Source organism: Ostrea edulis, chromosome 1, assembly GCF_947568905.1.
Source record: "Ostrea edulis chromosome 1, xbOstEdul1.1, whole genome shotgun sequence".
Classification (NCBI taxonomy): Eukaryota; Metazoa; Mollusca; class Bivalvia; order Ostreida; family Ostreidae; genus Ostrea; species Ostrea edulis.
In genome coordinates this window covers 58,756,663-58,775,422 of record NC_079164.1, presented here as the reverse complement: position 1 = coordinate 58,775,422, position 18,760 = coordinate 58,756,663, and the positions used below count along the sequence as shown (strand labels likewise).

Here is an 18,760-nt window from a genome sequence, read left to right as displayed (position 1 = left end):
ATTTTATTCTTGATAAAGCTATATTGATGCTTACAAATCAAAGAAATACAAACACTGCAGCATTTACATGTATCATTAAATATCATCATTTCTCAACACCAACATGATTTACTAGTACCAACAGTAAAAATATCAGTAATCATGAGAGCTTAGCAGCATCAACAACACAATAAGAGTAGACAGCACACTTTCCATTCTAGGTAAATGCAAGTATCACTTCACTTTAATTAAAATCAGATCTTCTCTAACCGTTACACTGGAGATCTCCAGTTCCATGAGATCTCCAGTGTAACGGTTAGAGAAGATCTGATTTTAATTAGATTGATCGGTAGTTCGGAGCTTTTGAAACGTCAGTATTGATTAAAAAAAATCGGTCTTTCTCGGTAGTTCAGAACTTTCGAACATCGGTATTGATACAATACCCTCAATTAATTATGCATATAACAATAACAACGATAATTAATGTACTAAATACAAATTATTCCACAAATTACAAATGATTTTAAATTTTACAAAATTAAATAACAATAAGAATGATAATTAAATTAATATAAATACAAATTATTCCACAAATTACAAATGATTTTAAAATTTACAAAATTAAAAATTTGAAGATAAAAATCACTTTTTTCAGACAATTTAAATGGAATATAGATTTTGATGATTTAAAAAATTAATATTTCATTAGTATTTTGTTAGGGAAATATACAACACTTAATATGAACAAAATTTTATCCTCCATTTGTGTTTTAAGATCATGCACATCTTGTTTTATATGGCTGCTGAATATAAGAATTTAGGTTAGATATGCAGAACAGGGAAATTATTAAACATTTCATAGCCCTTGGAATTATTGATAATTTTAATTTATACCGGTAATTAATGTTCAGGTGACTAATAAGGCCTGTGAGCTTCTTGTTAACAGATATGCTACAAAATTTTCACTAATTCTTAATATCTCCACATGAATAAGGGTATGACACTTCATTTGAACAAAATTGAATCCTCTTTACCCAAGCATGCTTTGTTGCAATTTTGTTGAAATTATGGTCCGGTGGTTCTGAAGAAGAAGAAGAAAATGTTTAAAGTTTTTGGACGGACAGACGCTGGATGAAATGTGATCAGAAAAGCTCACCTGAGCTGAAATAAAAATGAAATTCATTTTTTAAGTACAGGGCTCAACATTAACTTTTTTTCCTACTTGTCCATTCGGACAAGGGACAAAGATATTTACGAACTTCAACTTCACTTGTCCGAAAAAATTTCAAAAAAGATCTAATATTGTCAACTTGAAAACTGTATCTAATATTGTCAACTTGAAAACTGTATTTAATTTACTTACATATTTGTAAGATATAGTTCATTTTTATACCTGCTTGATTGATTTTTATACGCCCATCTTTAGACGGGACGTATTATGGTACAGCGATGTCTGTATGTCCGTCCGTCCATCAGTCCGTCCGTCCGTTCTGGTTTTTCTCTTTATAATTTCATTTCCCTTTCACATATCATGCTGAAACTTGCTGTGTAGCTTCTTTGTGGGTCACTCTAGATCATACTGCAATTTTGGTCCATTTTGACCTTTTTTCCAGGAGTTTTGCCCCTTTATTTGGAAATAATTATTATATGGAGGGTACATAATTTGTCCGCCCTACTCCTCCCACAGTTTTTAAGTGAGAGCCTTCTTATTTTGTGGAGTGTTTGTATGAGTATTGAAGATGTGCATGTGGGATGGATTTTGATTTTCTACAATTTTTGAGAAAATTACAGGTTGTTGAACTTTGTCTATTTGGAACTATTCTATGGAGGGTACATAATTTGTCTGCCCAACTCCTCCCACAGTTTTCAAGTGAGGACCTTCTTATTTTGTGGAGTGTTTGTATAGGTACTGAAGATGTGCATGTGGGATGGATTTTGATTTTCTACAATTTTTGAGAAAATTACAGGTTGTTGAACTTAGTCTATTTGGAAATTAATATTCTATGGAGGGTACATAATTTGTCCGCCCAACTCCTCCCACAGTTTTCAAGTGAGGACCATCTTATTTTGTGGAGTGTTTGTATGGGTATTGAAGATGTGCATCTGGGGAAGGATTTTGGTTTTCTTCCATTTTTGAAAAAATTACAGGTTGTTGAACTTGAGCTAAGACCCTTTGTTCATATGAAAGTTTGTCACAGCCTCACGATGGCTGATACTACCTGAAGCAAAGTTATACAAATTATAGCACAAGAAAAACACCCTATGTAAGCATTTCACGGGCGTATTATGTAAGCATTTCACGGGTGTATTATGTACCATTTGCGGTACTCTTGTTGATCTTATTCTCTTGATAAAAATAACAAACACATTAACACAAAATTTTATCTAGACTTCCTGTCTTGAATCAATGACTTCGTAAGATCCATGATGATTGAAAGTAGTACGCAATAAGTGAACACCGATCCCGATCTTATTCTCTTGATAAAAATAACAAACACATTAACACAAAATTTTATCTAGACTTCCTGTCTTGAATCAATGACTTCGTAAGATCCATGATGATTGAAAGTAGTACGCAATAAGTGAACACCGATCCCGATCGAGTGTGACTCAGCTAGTTTACATAGTGATTGATCATTCTCTCACCAGAGGATGCGTTACGCAAGCTTTAGCCTGGTACCCGAGGCTTTCCTCGTTCGAAGAACATCGGAAGGCCTCGGGTACCAGGCTATGCAAGCTTCACATAAAAGCGATTGATATCGGGATCGAAGTTCATTTTCATGCATTACTTACGACTCTGAACTACCAATAAACTTTTCACCAAATTGTTTGGACACTTCTTTACATGAAAAAGCACTTGTCCAATCGGACAAGTGCCCATCAATATTCGCTTGTCCGAAATGTTTTTCCACTGGTACCGGACAAGCGGACAAACGTTAATGTTGACCCCTGAAGTAATGTGTAAACATGAAAAAGTGATGTTATTCCCAGAATAATTAAGAGCATTACAGCATGTAAAGTTGATCACAACATATTGGATGATGTTGTAGTAACATGTATGCAAGATAGGCAAATGTCTCCAGGTAGTAATGAGAGAAATATCATTCATTGTTCAACAGTCATGTGTAAATGCAGTGGATTTTATAGAACAAATCCCTTCCCCAATGATGATTATGACTTGTTAATATAGATGACATCTTCTGTTTGCAGTTACGATGGAATGCTTGCTATGCAGTCAGCAATATGTTCAAGAATACTCTGCTAAATTTTGGAGGGGCCTCTTGGACAGTAAGTGTTATCTGTGAAGCATATAGGGAGCTGTATGTCTATTACTGGGTCTGTTTTTGAACTTTGAGAGATAGAACTTTGACAGCCGATGAAAAGTATACATATTCAATAAGGATCATCTTATCTATATCCATCCATCCATTCATCTATCTATCTATCATGTAAATAAGTAAAAGAATCGATACAGTCTGAATATGATTTAAAGAAAGTAACAATCCAAAAATAATCACATTATTGATAATTCTGCAAGTACTTATGTCTACAATGTTACCAAGTAACCTTAGTAACATTCAACAACAAGCAAGCATTCATTGTGATGTCAAGGTAACGGTAAAGACGAGTTAACGTTATATCAACATACTCAAGGCGCCAACATTATAGTACATAGTCTAGATAATAGAGTCAGAAAGTTCTCGTTTTACTTTCATTTTCGATTTACAACTTCGGGCAGCAGTCGAAAATGCTGCTTTGCTTTTGCCTTCATTTGCACTCACATGACAGGATCAAAACACCTGCAGCCTGTATAGATTCCCAACTGATGCAAAAAAGAGGAAGAAGTGGATTGATAGATGCAGGTAAGCAAATTATAGACTAGGTTGTTTTTTTTAAATTTAAATCACCAATTGAAAACTGTGAAGCATTGAGCTTGATCCAGATGACCAAAGCCAGGTGATTAATCTAAAAGTAATTTTACTGACAATATTAAGTAATAAACAATTAAAGGCTTTGGTTTTTAACTACCTGATCTGAAAGCCCAAGTGAGCTTTTCTGATCACCCATCATCTGTCCGTCTGTCTGTTAACTTTTCATACTTTCAACTTCTTCTCCAGAACCACTGGGCCAATTTCAACCAAACTGGTACAATTCATCCTTGGGTGAGGATTCAAGTTTGTTCAAATAAAGGACCATGCCCCCTTCAAAGGGGAGATAATAACAAAAATGCAAAAATAGGGTGGGATCATTTAAGAACCTTCTTCTCAAGAACCGCTGAGCCAGAAAAGCTGAAATTTACATGAAAGCTTCTTGACATACAGATGACTCTCGATGGCTCGAACTTCGATCTCTCAAAGTAAAATCATGGTCCTGATTTTTCTCTCTATATAACAAAGCAAATTTACTATCGATCTCTCAAACGTTCGATCTCTCGAAGTAAAGTTGGGTCCCATAAAACACATTTCATTGTTTTTCACTCTCGAAGTGGTGGTAGCGTATACCCACCGTTACCCAAGCGTGTAATAATTTCCGCTTGGGCTTTACCTGGGTTTTGTTGAATGCCAGAGGGGTAATTAGGTGTTTACATAGTTGAAACATCGCTGGTACTTCTTTGAGTAGGTGACACACTTGAGTATATAATTCGCTAATTGGTCCGTTTACACCTTGCACTGGGGTTTTGTGTCGTGATGATTAAAATTATATATAATCCGACTATGAATAAAATCTATAATTTGTTTAGACGTGACGAGAGAGTAAGTTTTATACATTAAATTAGAGATCTACAGACTGTTAAATTTCTCAAGTTTGTTCTTTGTGTAAAGTTACTCTAAAACATCGTTTTACTCATTCTTTAGAATTTTTGCTTTGTGTAAAGCGACATAACATTGTGCTCTGTTTAGTTTGCGATAGTAAAGCGTCATCGGAACTTGGTTTTGTATGCCTATCTTAGCATGATTAAAGAACAAATAAATACATAAACTTTGAAATGTTTTTATTAATGCAAAATAAGGTTTTTTTATTTTGATATCAAAGTACCTGACAAATATTAAGGAAAACATGTCAAAACGATATCATATGATCTTGTTGGTATACATACAGTTCCAGTTACCATAAAATCTTAACCATACCGGCGGACCTTCAATTTCCAAATTTTGATCTCTTGAACTCTCGATTTCTCGAAGTTTTATCAAGGTCCCTTGAACTTTGAGTTATCGAGAGTCACCTGTAGTTGAATATCAAGTTTGTTAAAATCATGACCCCCAGTGGTAGGATGGGGGCCACACAATAGGAGATCAAAGTTTTACATGTGAATATATAGGGGAAAACTTTAAAAATCTTCTTCTCAAGAACCACTAAGCCATAAGAGTGGAGATTTACCTGTATGCTTCCTGGTATAAAGTAGATTCAAGATTGTTTAGATCATGGCCCTTGGATGGGGACACAATAGTGGATCAAGCCTCTGGGGTAGGTTATCAAAGTTTTACATACAGATATATAGGGAAAATCTTTAAAAATCTTCATCTCAAGAATCGCTGGGCTAGAAAAGTTTACATTTACATGAAAGCTTCCTGACACAGTGCAGATTCAAGTTTGTAAAAATCATTGCCCCCTGAGGTAGGTTGGGGCCAAAATAAGGATCAAAGTTATACATGCGAATATGTAGGGAAAATCTTTAAGTAAGGGCCAAGGTGACTTAGGTGAGCGATGTGGCCCATGGGCCTCTTGTTTATGAGTTATGATTAACAGTACATCACCCATTAATGTAATATGTCATTTTTTGCTATATGAGACATTGTGTATGTTAGAGGAGGGAGGTCGTATCTGGGCTAGGAGTTATGCACTTATCTTTTGTACCCTCATTTGTCAATCTACATGTATATCATTAAAGTTAATCCTATAGGCTTTTAATTTTGATCTTATAGGAAAGTACTTACAATATACTCTGGATATATTGGAATTAAGGGGACTGTTCATTGTATCCAAAGTTCAATATAACCAATATTGAACTATACTCGGGATTTAGTTTTACTTCACTATAACAGATAGTCCAATATAAGCAATTCATTATAAGTAGAGCAGACCTTATAAGAGCAAAGTCTGCAGCCCAATGCATTTGTGTGTTCTGTCATTACTAAATTAATACGTTAATTTTTTTCGGGAAAAGTGTACCATATATATACATGTACCAAGCTGCTATGGATATAACTTTCGAATTAGTGATGGGCTAATTGAAAAGTTTAATTAAAACTGAATGCAATTAATTACAAATTTTTAAGTAATCAGGAAATGAAATTTAAAATTTCAAGTAATTTGTAATTGAATTATTTTCCATTACAAGTAATAGTAATTTAATTAATTTTATTGCAAAATCATTATTTTTATGCCCCCCCCCCCCCCCCCCTTCAAAGAAGAGGGGCTTATTGCTTTGCTCCTGTTGGTCAGTCGGTCTGTAGACCACATGTTGTCTGCTCAATATCTTGAGAACCATTCACTTAATGGTAATGATATTTCATATGTGGGTTGGTTATGAGTAGAAGAGGACCCCTATTGTTTTTCAGGTCCAAAGGTCAAGGGTCAATCTACTCTGGACATAGGAAGACATTGTCCGCTCAATATCTTGAGAACCCTCTGCTTAACAGACATCAAACTTGGTACACTGGTACATCCTATTGATTTTGAGGTCACATGGTCAAGGGTCAAACTGGGCATAGGAATATACTGACCACTCAATGTCTAGAGAACCCTTTGCTAGATAGACATCAAACTTGGTACACTGGTACATGTTCAGGAGAAGATGACCCTTATGGTCAAGGGTCAAACTGGACATAGGAATATACTGTCCGCTCAATAGCTTGAGAACCCTTTGCTTGACAGGCATCAAACTTGGTACACTGGTACATCTTCAGGAGATGATCCCTTTTGGTTTTGAGGTTTTCCTACTAAGTAATACTACGACCTTGACCTCTGACCTTGAAAACAATAGGCATCTTCCTCTCATCATGGTGATCAAACCCTACCATAAGCTCCAAGATATTGCAACTTGGTACATTCAATCACCATGACGAGAGGAAGATGCCTATTGTTTTTCAAGGTTATAGGTCAAAGGTCAAGGTTGCAGTATCACTTAGTTGGAAAACCTTGTAGACAGGATACAAACCGAAACATAAGCTCCAGAATATTGAATCTTGGTACATTTGATCACCATGATGAGACGAAGATGCCTATCATTTTTCAAGGTCAGAGGTCAAGGTCACATTATCACTTAGTAGAAAAACCTTGTAGGCAGTATACAAACGGAATTGTTGGGGCTAGGACCGTCAAACTTTGTACACATACACTTTATGCCAAGTGGAGGATGCCTATTGTTTCTTAAGGTCAAGGTCATAATAGCAGGATGCAGACCGATTCGTTGGATTGATTGTATCTTGCTTAACGTCTTGCTCGAGAATTTTTCACTCATATGGAGACGTCACCAAGACCAGTGAAGGGCTTCAAATTTAGACCTATGCTCGGCGCTTACGGCCATTGAGATATGAGGGTTCTTTAGCGTGCCACACCTACTTTGACACAGACTTGGTACACATACATCTTATGCCAAGTGAAAATATTACATAGAGAGTGCATGATTTGTCTTGTTTTTTCGATGCAAAGAAAGTATGTCACACCCTGATGATTGCTGATACTCCTTGAAGACAAGTTCTACAAATCATGGTGTAAGAAAAAAGCCCTATATTAGCTTTTCACAGGCGTATTATGTACCGTTGGCGATACTCTTGTTAAGGTGGCTCACTACACCAAGAAATAGTTTCTCAAATCAGTATGAATTGATTTAATTATAAAAGATATGATGATATACAATAAGTACTGTAAAATATCTATATCTCGAAGTCCGAGGGACTTTGAAAAAACTTTGAGATATCCGGGAGTTCGAGATATCCAAAATCAATCTTGAATATTTTTTTGAAGGAGGATATTTGATGCATAGTATGGGATTTGCATTATAAACAACAAACCCATTGCCGTTTCTTATAGTTTAATGCAAGTTGATAAATTAATATTGTGAAATTTCAAAGGCAAACATTTTGTTTTTTATATATCTATAAACATCTCATTAAATTTACAATGTGTTTCAAAATTAAGATGATCGTACTTACTTTACTGATGTCCAGGCTTGACTGGGATGTAGCTATTGCATTGTAGTGAAAGAACCTATCACGTAAGAAGCAAAAAAAGATGGATTTTTAAAAAGAACTTTTAAATATTTATTAAGTACAATATCTTATTAAATACAATTGATACGCATGCTATTTTATACAATACTACAAAGATACAAAAAATTCAGACAATGTTTGAAATGTTCTACGTTTCATTCAATGATTTTCTGACAGCATCTAAGTCCCCGAAGAACAGCGTAATGGAGGATTGTTGACTGCAACTCTTCTGTAGTAATGCAGCGATCAGTTCTCTGAATTCCAGGAACAAGTTCTTCCGTATTATCAGACATTTCAATCCAGTGCTGTAAAACCTCAACATCATGTCTGGCCTCTGTATCATCCAAAACACCATGCCTGGAATTGGGCGTGTTAGTTCATAATTGGTGGTAGACTTAATCCGTAATGTTGGAAGGCTTCACTAATCACCCAAGCTGTTGAACCAATTATTGTGACCTGGGTCTTCTCACTAAAGGCGAGCGTAGATTAGCGGTCATTAATTATAATCGGTTTAGCCGTGGGGGCGTGAATGTGTGACTTAACGATGCCAGGTATGGTAATAGCAGAGTGGAAAATTGACCGCACTTCAAGATAAACCAGATGAATTTAGGGCATGAGACCTTGAAAATGCTTAAACATAAACGGAGTATTCGAGATTACCGTGTTCGAAATATCAGAAGGTTTTTAATCATTTATATAGGGAAAACGGCCGGGACCGGCAGTTGACTTTGTTTCAAGCGGGGTATTTGAGATAAACCATATTCGAGATACAGATATTTTACTGTATTTATATGCCAAAGGCAAAAAATATACAAATTTAGATAAAAACATGATTTTCAAAAAAAATTATTTCAACACATATGACTCTGGGGGATTTGAACTCGAGATCTGTGGTTCACCAGCCCAATGTTTCAATCACTAAACTACGATGATAGACAAACAAATCGATCGATACAAATAATTTCACAAAACCTTTAAATCGCCATCTTGTAATGTGGTGTCATACAGAGAGTATAAGCTTTAGTGTAGTGAGCTACCTTAATTTTATGTACGAATGTTGCATACGAACAAGAGTGAGTTACTGAGAGAAATTTATATGAATGCATTATGTAATTAAACAAGAAAGTGAAAGTTGAACAAAATGATGGAAACTAATGCAGATAAGAAACTAATGCAATGCTTATCAAAATATTATATGTATCCCACACCAGAAATAAAGAAAAGCGATAAGAACATGAAGAATTATGGACATTTAAGATAAGATGTAGATGAAAGAAAAATTCAGTCTTTTAAACAAAGAAACAGTAAAGATGTATTCACACACACACCCTTCTAAGTAGTATCAATGGAAGATATACTATTTTCAAATGATTTTTTAATGGATTTCACTGGGAACGTTTATTATGTTATCTTATTGTGACAAAATGACGATGTAATAACGGGGTTCCACTGTAATCCAAAAAGAAAGAGTTGATATATCACACAGTCAAAATAATTAAAATAAAAATGCAGGGAAATATGCAGTTCCAAAGTATATATTCAAATAAAGATATAGATATAAAATAAAGGTATTAAAATATATACTTTGCAACTTCATATTTTCCAGCTTTTTTATCTTAATTATATATATATATATATATATTTATATATATATATTAAATTTATTCATTATATATATATATATATATATATATATATATATATGTATATATATATATACTGTATATATATATATATAATGAATAAATTTAATTTGGTTATATCGTATGATATGCCCCAAAATTGAATTCATTCCTTATAATTTAATGCAAAACGACAAAAGTACTAATCTTTGTTTATCAAAAATACAGATCACTAAATTGCACCACGCAATGATTCACTCAGCAACCATAACAAAGCATCGAGCTGTGAAGGCATCCATCTTAGTTCTACAGAGCCTGTTTATCAAAATTGTAAATGTAGTTATTGAAGGTGCATGAAGTTTGCTACGAACTTCATAACAATATCTATATGAAAGCTACGTATGTAATGCACATTTTGCTGGCCTTTTAAGGTCGACTTTTGATATTGAGAAAGTACAGGAAATTGACACCACACAAAAAGAGTCTTCATATACAGTTCAGAAAATGCATATAGTAGCATCCACAAGTGAAATTCTATATATCAAATATTTTCCATTTCTATCATATATCATTTTGAAGCATATAGAAAATGAATTAAGAAAACCGGTCATATGTTTTTAACCCCAAAAAAAGATGTGTTTGTGAAATGAGATACCCCGCAGTGACAACAAAGAAACAATGAACATTCACTCTTATACCGATCTTAAATCTTAAATCAAATTTCATTCTGTAAACAATGAACATTCACTCTTATACCGATCTTAAATCTTAAATCAAATTCCATTCTGGTAGTGATTTTTAAATTTGTTTTGAAAATGAAAATTTTGATACAATCATGTTTGCCTACAGTGGTAGATCAAGAGGTTGTGCACCCATTAGGTTGAACATTACAAAAAGGTATTTTTTGCAAATTTGGGGTCCCCCCTCCCATTATTTTAGGGTGAGGATACAAACTTGGGTCACACTCACACGTTCCCCTTTCCTTTGGAATTTTTTTTTTATCCACCACTGTAATACAATGATGATACTCATTTGACATTTTTGCTTGTTGCAGATGCTGTTATATACATCATTTCCTTCAGAAGTATTCAATGTGTTGGTGGCTGTTATGAAGAGAATGGGCCCATTTAACTACTTCTGTGGATGGACAGTACAAGGGTTCAGTACCAGTAATCAATTTCTCGTGACTCTTATGAAGTTGTGCCTTAATCTAAGGGATCTAGAGTTCACAGAAAGTTTCAACATCAGTAAAGCTACTGTGTCCAGCATCTTCAACTCCTTCTTTGTAGCACTTCATGAAATATCATTTGAAGGAGTCATGAAAACTCTCGTAATACCTTCCCAATTAAGATGCAAATTAAGGATCAATTCAGAATTCATTTGAGAAGTTTTTCTCTGTAAGAATCGCAATGGATGCCACAGAGATAACACAGGATGTACCTTTAAACTAAATTGCAACACGGCAAAAATTGTGTAGCACCAATTGTTGCTCTGGGGTGTTGTTCTTGGATCCACTTCTGATGCTGCCATTGTCGATCACTGTGGTATATTGGACATGTTGAAGCCAGGTGATATTCATGATTCTTGCAGATAAGGGATTTAACATTTGATCAATTTCCACCAGGATTGACATTTTAACATACCACATTTCCTTTCATTGAAATCTCATTTCTTTGGAATGCCACAACTGCCTTATGTGGATAATATTCATGTTATGATGATAATATTCATGTTATGATGATACATGTACTTCTTCATTATATGATGATACTTTAACATTACACGATGATTAGTGATGGGCAATCGGTTTAAAATCTTAATCGATAATCGTTTTGTAATCAGGAGTAGAAAACCGATCGATTTTCGGTTAATAATTGTTTTTCTATGATATTTAAAAATATATTTTTCATTAAATATTATTTGTTTAAACCTTCTGCACCACAATGTACTTGTATCATAGTATGCTACCTTCTCTATATGAATACTGCATAGATGAACAAAACCAGTCTTTCATGCATTATTTTTTATTTAACAGCAAACTACAATAAACCTGGCACTATAACCTTGGGACTGGAACAGATATTAAAAATAAATTGCGCATGACTGACATGTAAAACTGTGCTGAACAGAAAAAGATACATGTATGCTTTGTTCGCGCTCGCCATTTTGAAATGAACTAAAATACGAAACCAACTCGATCCTTGTTATCCGCCATTTTTATTTCCGGTTTTGATAGCGACTTTTGATTATAAAATTTTGTGATAGATAATCAGAATCCGAAAGGGTAAACTAATCGATTTTCGATGTTCGGTCATCATCCCATCACTAATGATGATACTTTAACATTACATGATGATACTTTAACATTATATACTGATACTTTAACATTACATGATGATACTTTAACATTATATACTGATACTTTAACATTACAATGACAGTTTAACATTACATGATGATACTTTAACATTACAATGACAGTTTAACATTACATGATGATACTTTAACATTACATAATGACAATTTAACATTACATGATGATACTTTAACATTACATACTGATACTTTAACATTACATGATGATACTTTAACATTACATGATGATACTTTAACATTACATGATGATGCTTTAACATTATATGATGATACTTTAACATTACATGGTGATACTTTAACATTACATAATGACAATTTAACATTACATGCTGATATTTCTTCATTATATGATGATGCTTTAAACATTATATGATGATACTTTAACATTACATGCTGATATTTCTTCATTATATGATGATGCTTTAAACATTATATGATGATACTTTAACATTATATGATGATGCTTTAAACATTATATTATGATGATGCTTTAACATATGATTGTACTTTATCATTATGTGGTGGTTCTAAAAATAGTTAAGCATCAGGATAGTTATGCACCAAAACCATTTCATCGTAGGCAGGATACAAAACCAACCATATGGCCCAGAATATTGCAACTTGGTACATTGATCACCATGATGAGAGGAAGATGCCTATTGTATTTCAAGGTCAAGTGAAAGGTCAAGGTCGTAGTATTGCTTTGTAGGAAAACCTTGTAGGCAGGATACAAACCGAATCGTAAGCTCCAGAATATTGAAAGTAGGTACATTTGATCACTTCGATGAGAGGAAGATGCCTATTATTTTTCAAGGTCAAGGTCACATTATCAATTAGTAGGAAACCTTCTAGGCAGTATACAAACAGAATTGTTGGGGCTAGGACCGTCAAACTTTGTACACATACACTTTATGCCAAGTGGAGGATGCCTATTGTTTCTTAAGGTCAAGGTCATAGTAGCAGGATGCAGACTGATTCGTTGGGTGCAAGGACCATTAAACTTGGCACACATACATCTTATGCCAAGTGAAAATATTACATAGAGAGTACATGATTTGTCTTGTTTTTTTTTCGATGCAAAGAAAGTATGTCACACCCTGATGATTGCTGATACTACTTGAAGGCAAGTTCTACAAATCATGTTGCAAGAAAAAAAACGCCCTATATTAGTTTTCACGAGTGTATTATGTACCGTTGGCGGTACTCTTGTTAGCTCACCTGAGCTGAAAGCTTAAGAGCCATTCTCTGTAAGCATATAAAAATATAGGGATGGATAGATTCCCTCACCGATTTTGCTGAAATTTGGCATATAGTGATTATTTGATACCCTCTCATAGAATTTGGTACCAAAATTCGTAATTGCCATGGTAACATGAACACCTTGAAAATAGCTCCCAAGATGCTTAGAAATGCTCAATTTTGGCCTGTTTTTGACTAAATTGTTGTGCTCGCGCAGACGATTATGCACAGTTCTTGTACTGATTGGTCGAAGTCCAGGAATGCTACGAGCTGTCAAACTTCCTGTCTGGAAACGATTTCTCAGGTGCACAAGTGGTTGTCCTGTCGATGCGATGTCACACGAGGACGCCTAAAATGTTGTCGATCCTGAGTGTTACCAGATTGTTGGAAACGTCTCCATAATGACTGGATGGTGTTCCGATGAACTTCAAAGTGTCTTGCTACGATATTTTGTGCCATTCCAGCTTGAAGCATCCCAACAGCACGATTACGTTGGTTTTCGCTGATCGTGGCATGACAGAAGGATACATTTTGTCAAAACTAAAGTGCTTTCCTTAACGAATAGTGTCCAAACAAACTTTTACCTTCTTACTCCAAACAGTATTGGCCAGTAAAGCTCGTGCGTACGAACACTTCAATAAACAACATGTGTTCACTAACCATGAAACAGTCCGTGCATCTGAGTCGGGTACTATCCGATATTGTTCAAAAACATCACCTTTATCGATTGTTTAGATTTTATAAATATAAACAATAAATATAGAAAACTTATACTAAATTTTATATCCATGCACAAAAAAATAAGGAGAAGAACTTATTTCATTACCATTTAGTTGTGTTATGAAACACAAAATTTTCCAACGCGAAATCATATAGAATGATTTGCATTATAGCATACCCCCAGGAATTTAAGACATGTACATCACAAGTAATAAATGATCATGAATTAAAGAATGTTTGGGCAAAGTATATAGTTTGACAGCAAATGTATTTTACCAATCTCACAATCCTCAACATTTTAAACCTTGCCGTTGCTGTCGTCCATGTCAATCTTAATCACCCGTGCATTTCTCCAATACATCCCGAAGGAGTTGGTGTTAGCAATGCAGCAGAAAGAACCTTCGTTGGGGCAAACTGACATTGCATTTCGTCGGTTTCGTTTTGAAAGACGTTAAGAATAACTTCACAATGACGTGACGTCACAAACGTTACCGAACCCCGCACCATCTGACTTTGGCATGACCATCACACTTTGGCATCCGTAACGTTAACAAAACATCGCACTTTGGTGCTGACCATCGCACTTCAGAGTACATTTAAGAATTGAACAGCACTCTTGAGCTGTTCATGGCCAATATGAACGGATTTGGGGCAAATTCTGTGAATCGCGCTAGCAATTCACAGAGAATTTGGCTCAAATCCAAATCGGTTCATATTGACCATGAACAGCTCAAAAGTGTTGTTCAATTCTTATATTTATATTCATTTACTAAATCACCGTTTCTTCACATTGCTTCTATAAGTCATGAAAAATTTTTTTGCATAAAACGAACTCCTAAGATCTGCCTATGTCACAGTCATATTGTGACGTATGTCAAAACATAGACATGACGTCACATTTCATCTTGCCCTGCCTTTTGTATGCCCGGGTATTATATAAGGCAGCTAAACCATTTAATATGAGAAAGTTCAGAATGATGAAGATCATTGACATGTTTGAAATTAGAATTAAAGAATTGCAAAAAGTGATACATGTCCCGGTAACATTGTAGAGACTTAGCAAATTCTATTTTCCTTACATTTTCAAAATTATCATTATCTATTTTCATAATGCATAAGCTGTTGGTGTCAAGATTATTCAGGCAGAATATTACACAAACAAATTGACTTGGGACCGCATGCAGAATATCTTGGGATGAGTAGGGGACATGTATTGCTATGCAATACTTATGGAATGCTTGTGAAACCAAGCAATTTATTATATTCCTGTTGAAGATTTTGTTCTAGGCAAACAGGTCATGTTGTGTGATTCACAAAATGAAAAATGACAGAATTAATTTGTGTTGTACACTGTATGCACATGATTGAAATATATTGGGAAGGTGGAAGAAATGACATGTCATGGTGTGAATCTGAATGGGTATGGTGTACGTGAATCTTAGAGAATGTGAAAACATCTTATTTCTTAGAAATTGATCTGCAAACAAATGTTAGAATAATTTCTGTAAAATAATTGTCATTACAGCGGGATCTGATGATGGCTTTATGTGCTGTGGTGAAAGACTGCAAGAATTTCAAGGTTCGCATTAATGCAGCACTGGCTCTCGGGTCTCCATCTGAGAGGAGTCACTACGGTGACAGCAGGCTGTTTACTTTCGTGTGGGAAAATCTTTTTATTGCCTTTGAAACTTCAGAAGATATCACTGACTTTGCGGAATTTAAATACAGGAATAGTCTTAACAGTCAGGTGTGTGGACTAAGATCATGTATTTGTCAAGTTTTACACTGTTCATTTTTGTATATAGATAAACTTTTAAGGTCTTTTCATGTTTTACATAGGTTTTTTATGAATGTATAAATCTGAATTACGGTAGTGCGACAATTACCAAGGTTAGACTATCTTGTAGATCTGTACTTCTATTCTACACCTGGTGACCTTGCTTCAAGCCATGGACCTTGACCTCTTGCATCATCTGTTTCTACAAAAATCTCAGGTCATATCTGTACATTTTGACAGATTTAGGACAAGTCCTCAGGAAAGCAATTCTGAATTAGGTAATGCATTGCCATATGAATCATTACAGATTTCAGTTGTTTATTTGATTATGTATATAAAAGAAAAACATGTACATGCAGTATAGGACATTCAGAGTAAAATGATATATACATATATATTTTCTGTACAGAATCAGATTTAATAAAAGCCAGAGATCATCTGTTGACTCTATTGTCTGGTCACCTAAATGAAGATCAGAGATCAGCTTTGTGTCTCCTGCAGCAAGTTTGTAGAATAGATGGTAAGAAAATTTGAATTTCTACTTTGATTTTATGGAACCCGCAATATTCAGTTGATTTTAAGATACTACACAACATGGACATCAATGTGCATGTGCGTGCGTACGTGTTTGTGCTTTTATATATTTATGAAATGTTTGGAATGACAACAATCGGCCTGCAGTGATAAAGTCTGTTTTTATTCCTGGTGTAGATTTATGGATTGGTCACGTTATTAGTTAATTGAATTCTGATTCCCTACAAGTTTGTTCTATGATTAATATTTTATATGTACATGTTGGTGATACTGCATATGGGGTAACATTAATTTTTTTCTCTCTAGAAAATCTCAATGAAGAAGAAAGAATTCCAGAGAAGACCGCATTCAAGCAGATATATGATTAATACCCTGCCAAATTCAATATGTATTCTAGGACAATCCGACATATAGTTCAAGACAAAGGAATATTAGCTTTGGAATTAATGATGAACGAATCTATTGACATGTACATAAATCTACTTTTAAATCCCAGTTGAATCATAAATGCTGTCTATATGGTCGAATAAAAACACAAAATAAATATGCTTTTATGCATAATAATTAGCATATTTAAGCAGCTTTGTCTACTTGGAGCAGATCAAAGTAGTTTACAAGGTTTATAACCTGCTCATCTTCTCTCCAGCTTTGAATTGTAGAGAATAGTGAATCATAAGGTGGCAGTAAACAATTTGTTTTGGTTCCGAAACATGGGTAGGGGGTATACATCAAAGTCAGGTTACGACAGGCTAATGAAAAATTCATACTTCCCTTGATCTCAGTACTTGTATAGGTGTAGTTAATAAATTAGGACCCAAAACTACATGTCTTTCATACATGCAATCTGATTAAAATCAGATTCTTTGATCCGCTCGCATAGACCGCTACACAAGGATCTGAAGTAACCCTATAGAAGGTCACATCTGCATGACCTTTCATTTGGAATATTAATGAGAACTATCAGCCAATTAGATTGCGCTATAAAGATAATTGCATCCCAGTTAATTCATAAACAAGTCACAGTAATCTCTCTTCCACTGAATTTATTCCACATTATAAAACTGTATGTGCTCGCATAAGGATTTTCAAGACTTTTGCAATAATGCCTAATTTATTTGGTTCAGACAAACAACAAAACGTATGAGATGAAATACATGTACAACCAAATTTGGTAAATTGTCAATTACGATATATGTATGAATAGTGATGGGTATGATTTGAAGAGTTGTCTCGATGGCTGATGAAGTGGTGTTTGGAAAATTTTCTTTACCAATTATTGATACCATTGAAGAAAGCACTTTTTCACCCTGTCTTTTAGCTCTAAGAATTCTTTATCTTTTGTATCGACCTAAAACAAACATTTCTAGTACATACCTGTATCTGTACTTTCAATGATGTCAAGGTTTAGAGCGCTGCTAATTAACTCTTTTCTTTTGTCGGTCAATTTTAATTTTCTTTTAACAATTTTTTAGTTTTTTCAGAAATTTTAACAAGCTGAATTTAAAAAAACCCAGAGAGAATGCAGATAATGTTTGCACTTCATGTTTTGAAAGGTGTGCTGCCTCCAATCATGAGCAGTCATCTTTCACATTTGTAAATTGACACAAAGGATCACTGGCAGGTATTTGACAGTGTGCATTTGATTGGCTTAACGAAAGGTCATGCGGACGTGATCCTCTTCTGGGCTACTTCAGATACTTATGTAGCGATCTACGTCAGTCGATCAAAGGATCTGATTTTAATCAGATTGCCATACATGCTGGTGTTGGTGCACAAAGCATGCCCTGAGAAAGTGTCCCTTTAATTATCCTGAAATTTATAGCACAACCATTCGTGTTCAGCCATAATATTTCAGGTGTAAACATCCGTGTTGTAGTTACGTGACAAAAGGGTACGGTATATAAAGGGTGTATTCTGGTGTTGATTTTCATTCTAGTGCAGGTTGTCGTACAAGACGCATCGAAATTACAGCGTTAAGTGAGACAATAAAGGCAGCTTACAGAAGTGGTTGACCTCATGATAAAAGTAAGGTCTGCAAGGATTGTAATGAAAAGGTTGTCATGTGTTGGAGAGACAAGCCACTCGGAGGCTAACCAGGAGCAGAAGTTAGCCTTCAGGAATTAAGTAAATCGTCTCATTGACCTGCCTGGCAACCAGGTTGTTGTGTGCAGTGTGTCTGTCTGAATAAGGCTTGCAGTGTGCGCAGCAGTTGAAAGGCCGTTGTTTACTGTTTGTTATGAATAAGGCTACAGTATAAGCAGTAGTAGTCCGAGGTTGGCCATTGTAAGGCTGACATTTAA

At 34.8% G+C, this 18,760-nt stretch overlaps 1 protein-coding gene across 6 annotated transcripts in view; it reads left to right on the top strand.

The window, feature by feature from the left end:
* LOC125649523 (HEAT repeat-containing protein 6-like) overlaps window positions 1-17,004 on the top strand; it is a 158,239-nt gene extending 141,235 nt beyond the window's left edge. For 2 of the 6 annotated variants that reach the window (XM_048877095.2, XM_056155181.1), the window contains 5 exons: window positions 3,190-3,267; window positions 15,675-15,896; window positions 16,057-16,204; window positions 16,336-16,446; window positions 16,767-17,004. In XM_048877095.2, coding sequence (XP_048733052.1) covers window positions 3,190-3,267; window positions 15,675-15,896; window positions 16,057-16,204; window positions 16,336-16,446; window positions 16,767-16,828 — 621 coding nt within the window. In that variant the 3' untranslated portion in view covers window positions 16,829-17,004. Of the gene's footprint in view, window positions 1-3,189; window positions 8,564-10,868; window positions 14,197-15,674; window positions 15,897-16,056; window positions 16,205-16,335; window positions 16,447-16,766 lie in introns of those variants that run through there. The other 4 variants (XR_008800188.1, XR_008800191.1, XR_008800190.1 and 1 more) reach the window with 4 other exon arrangements.
* The last annotated feature ends 1,756 nt before the right edge of the window (window positions 17,005-18,760 follow it).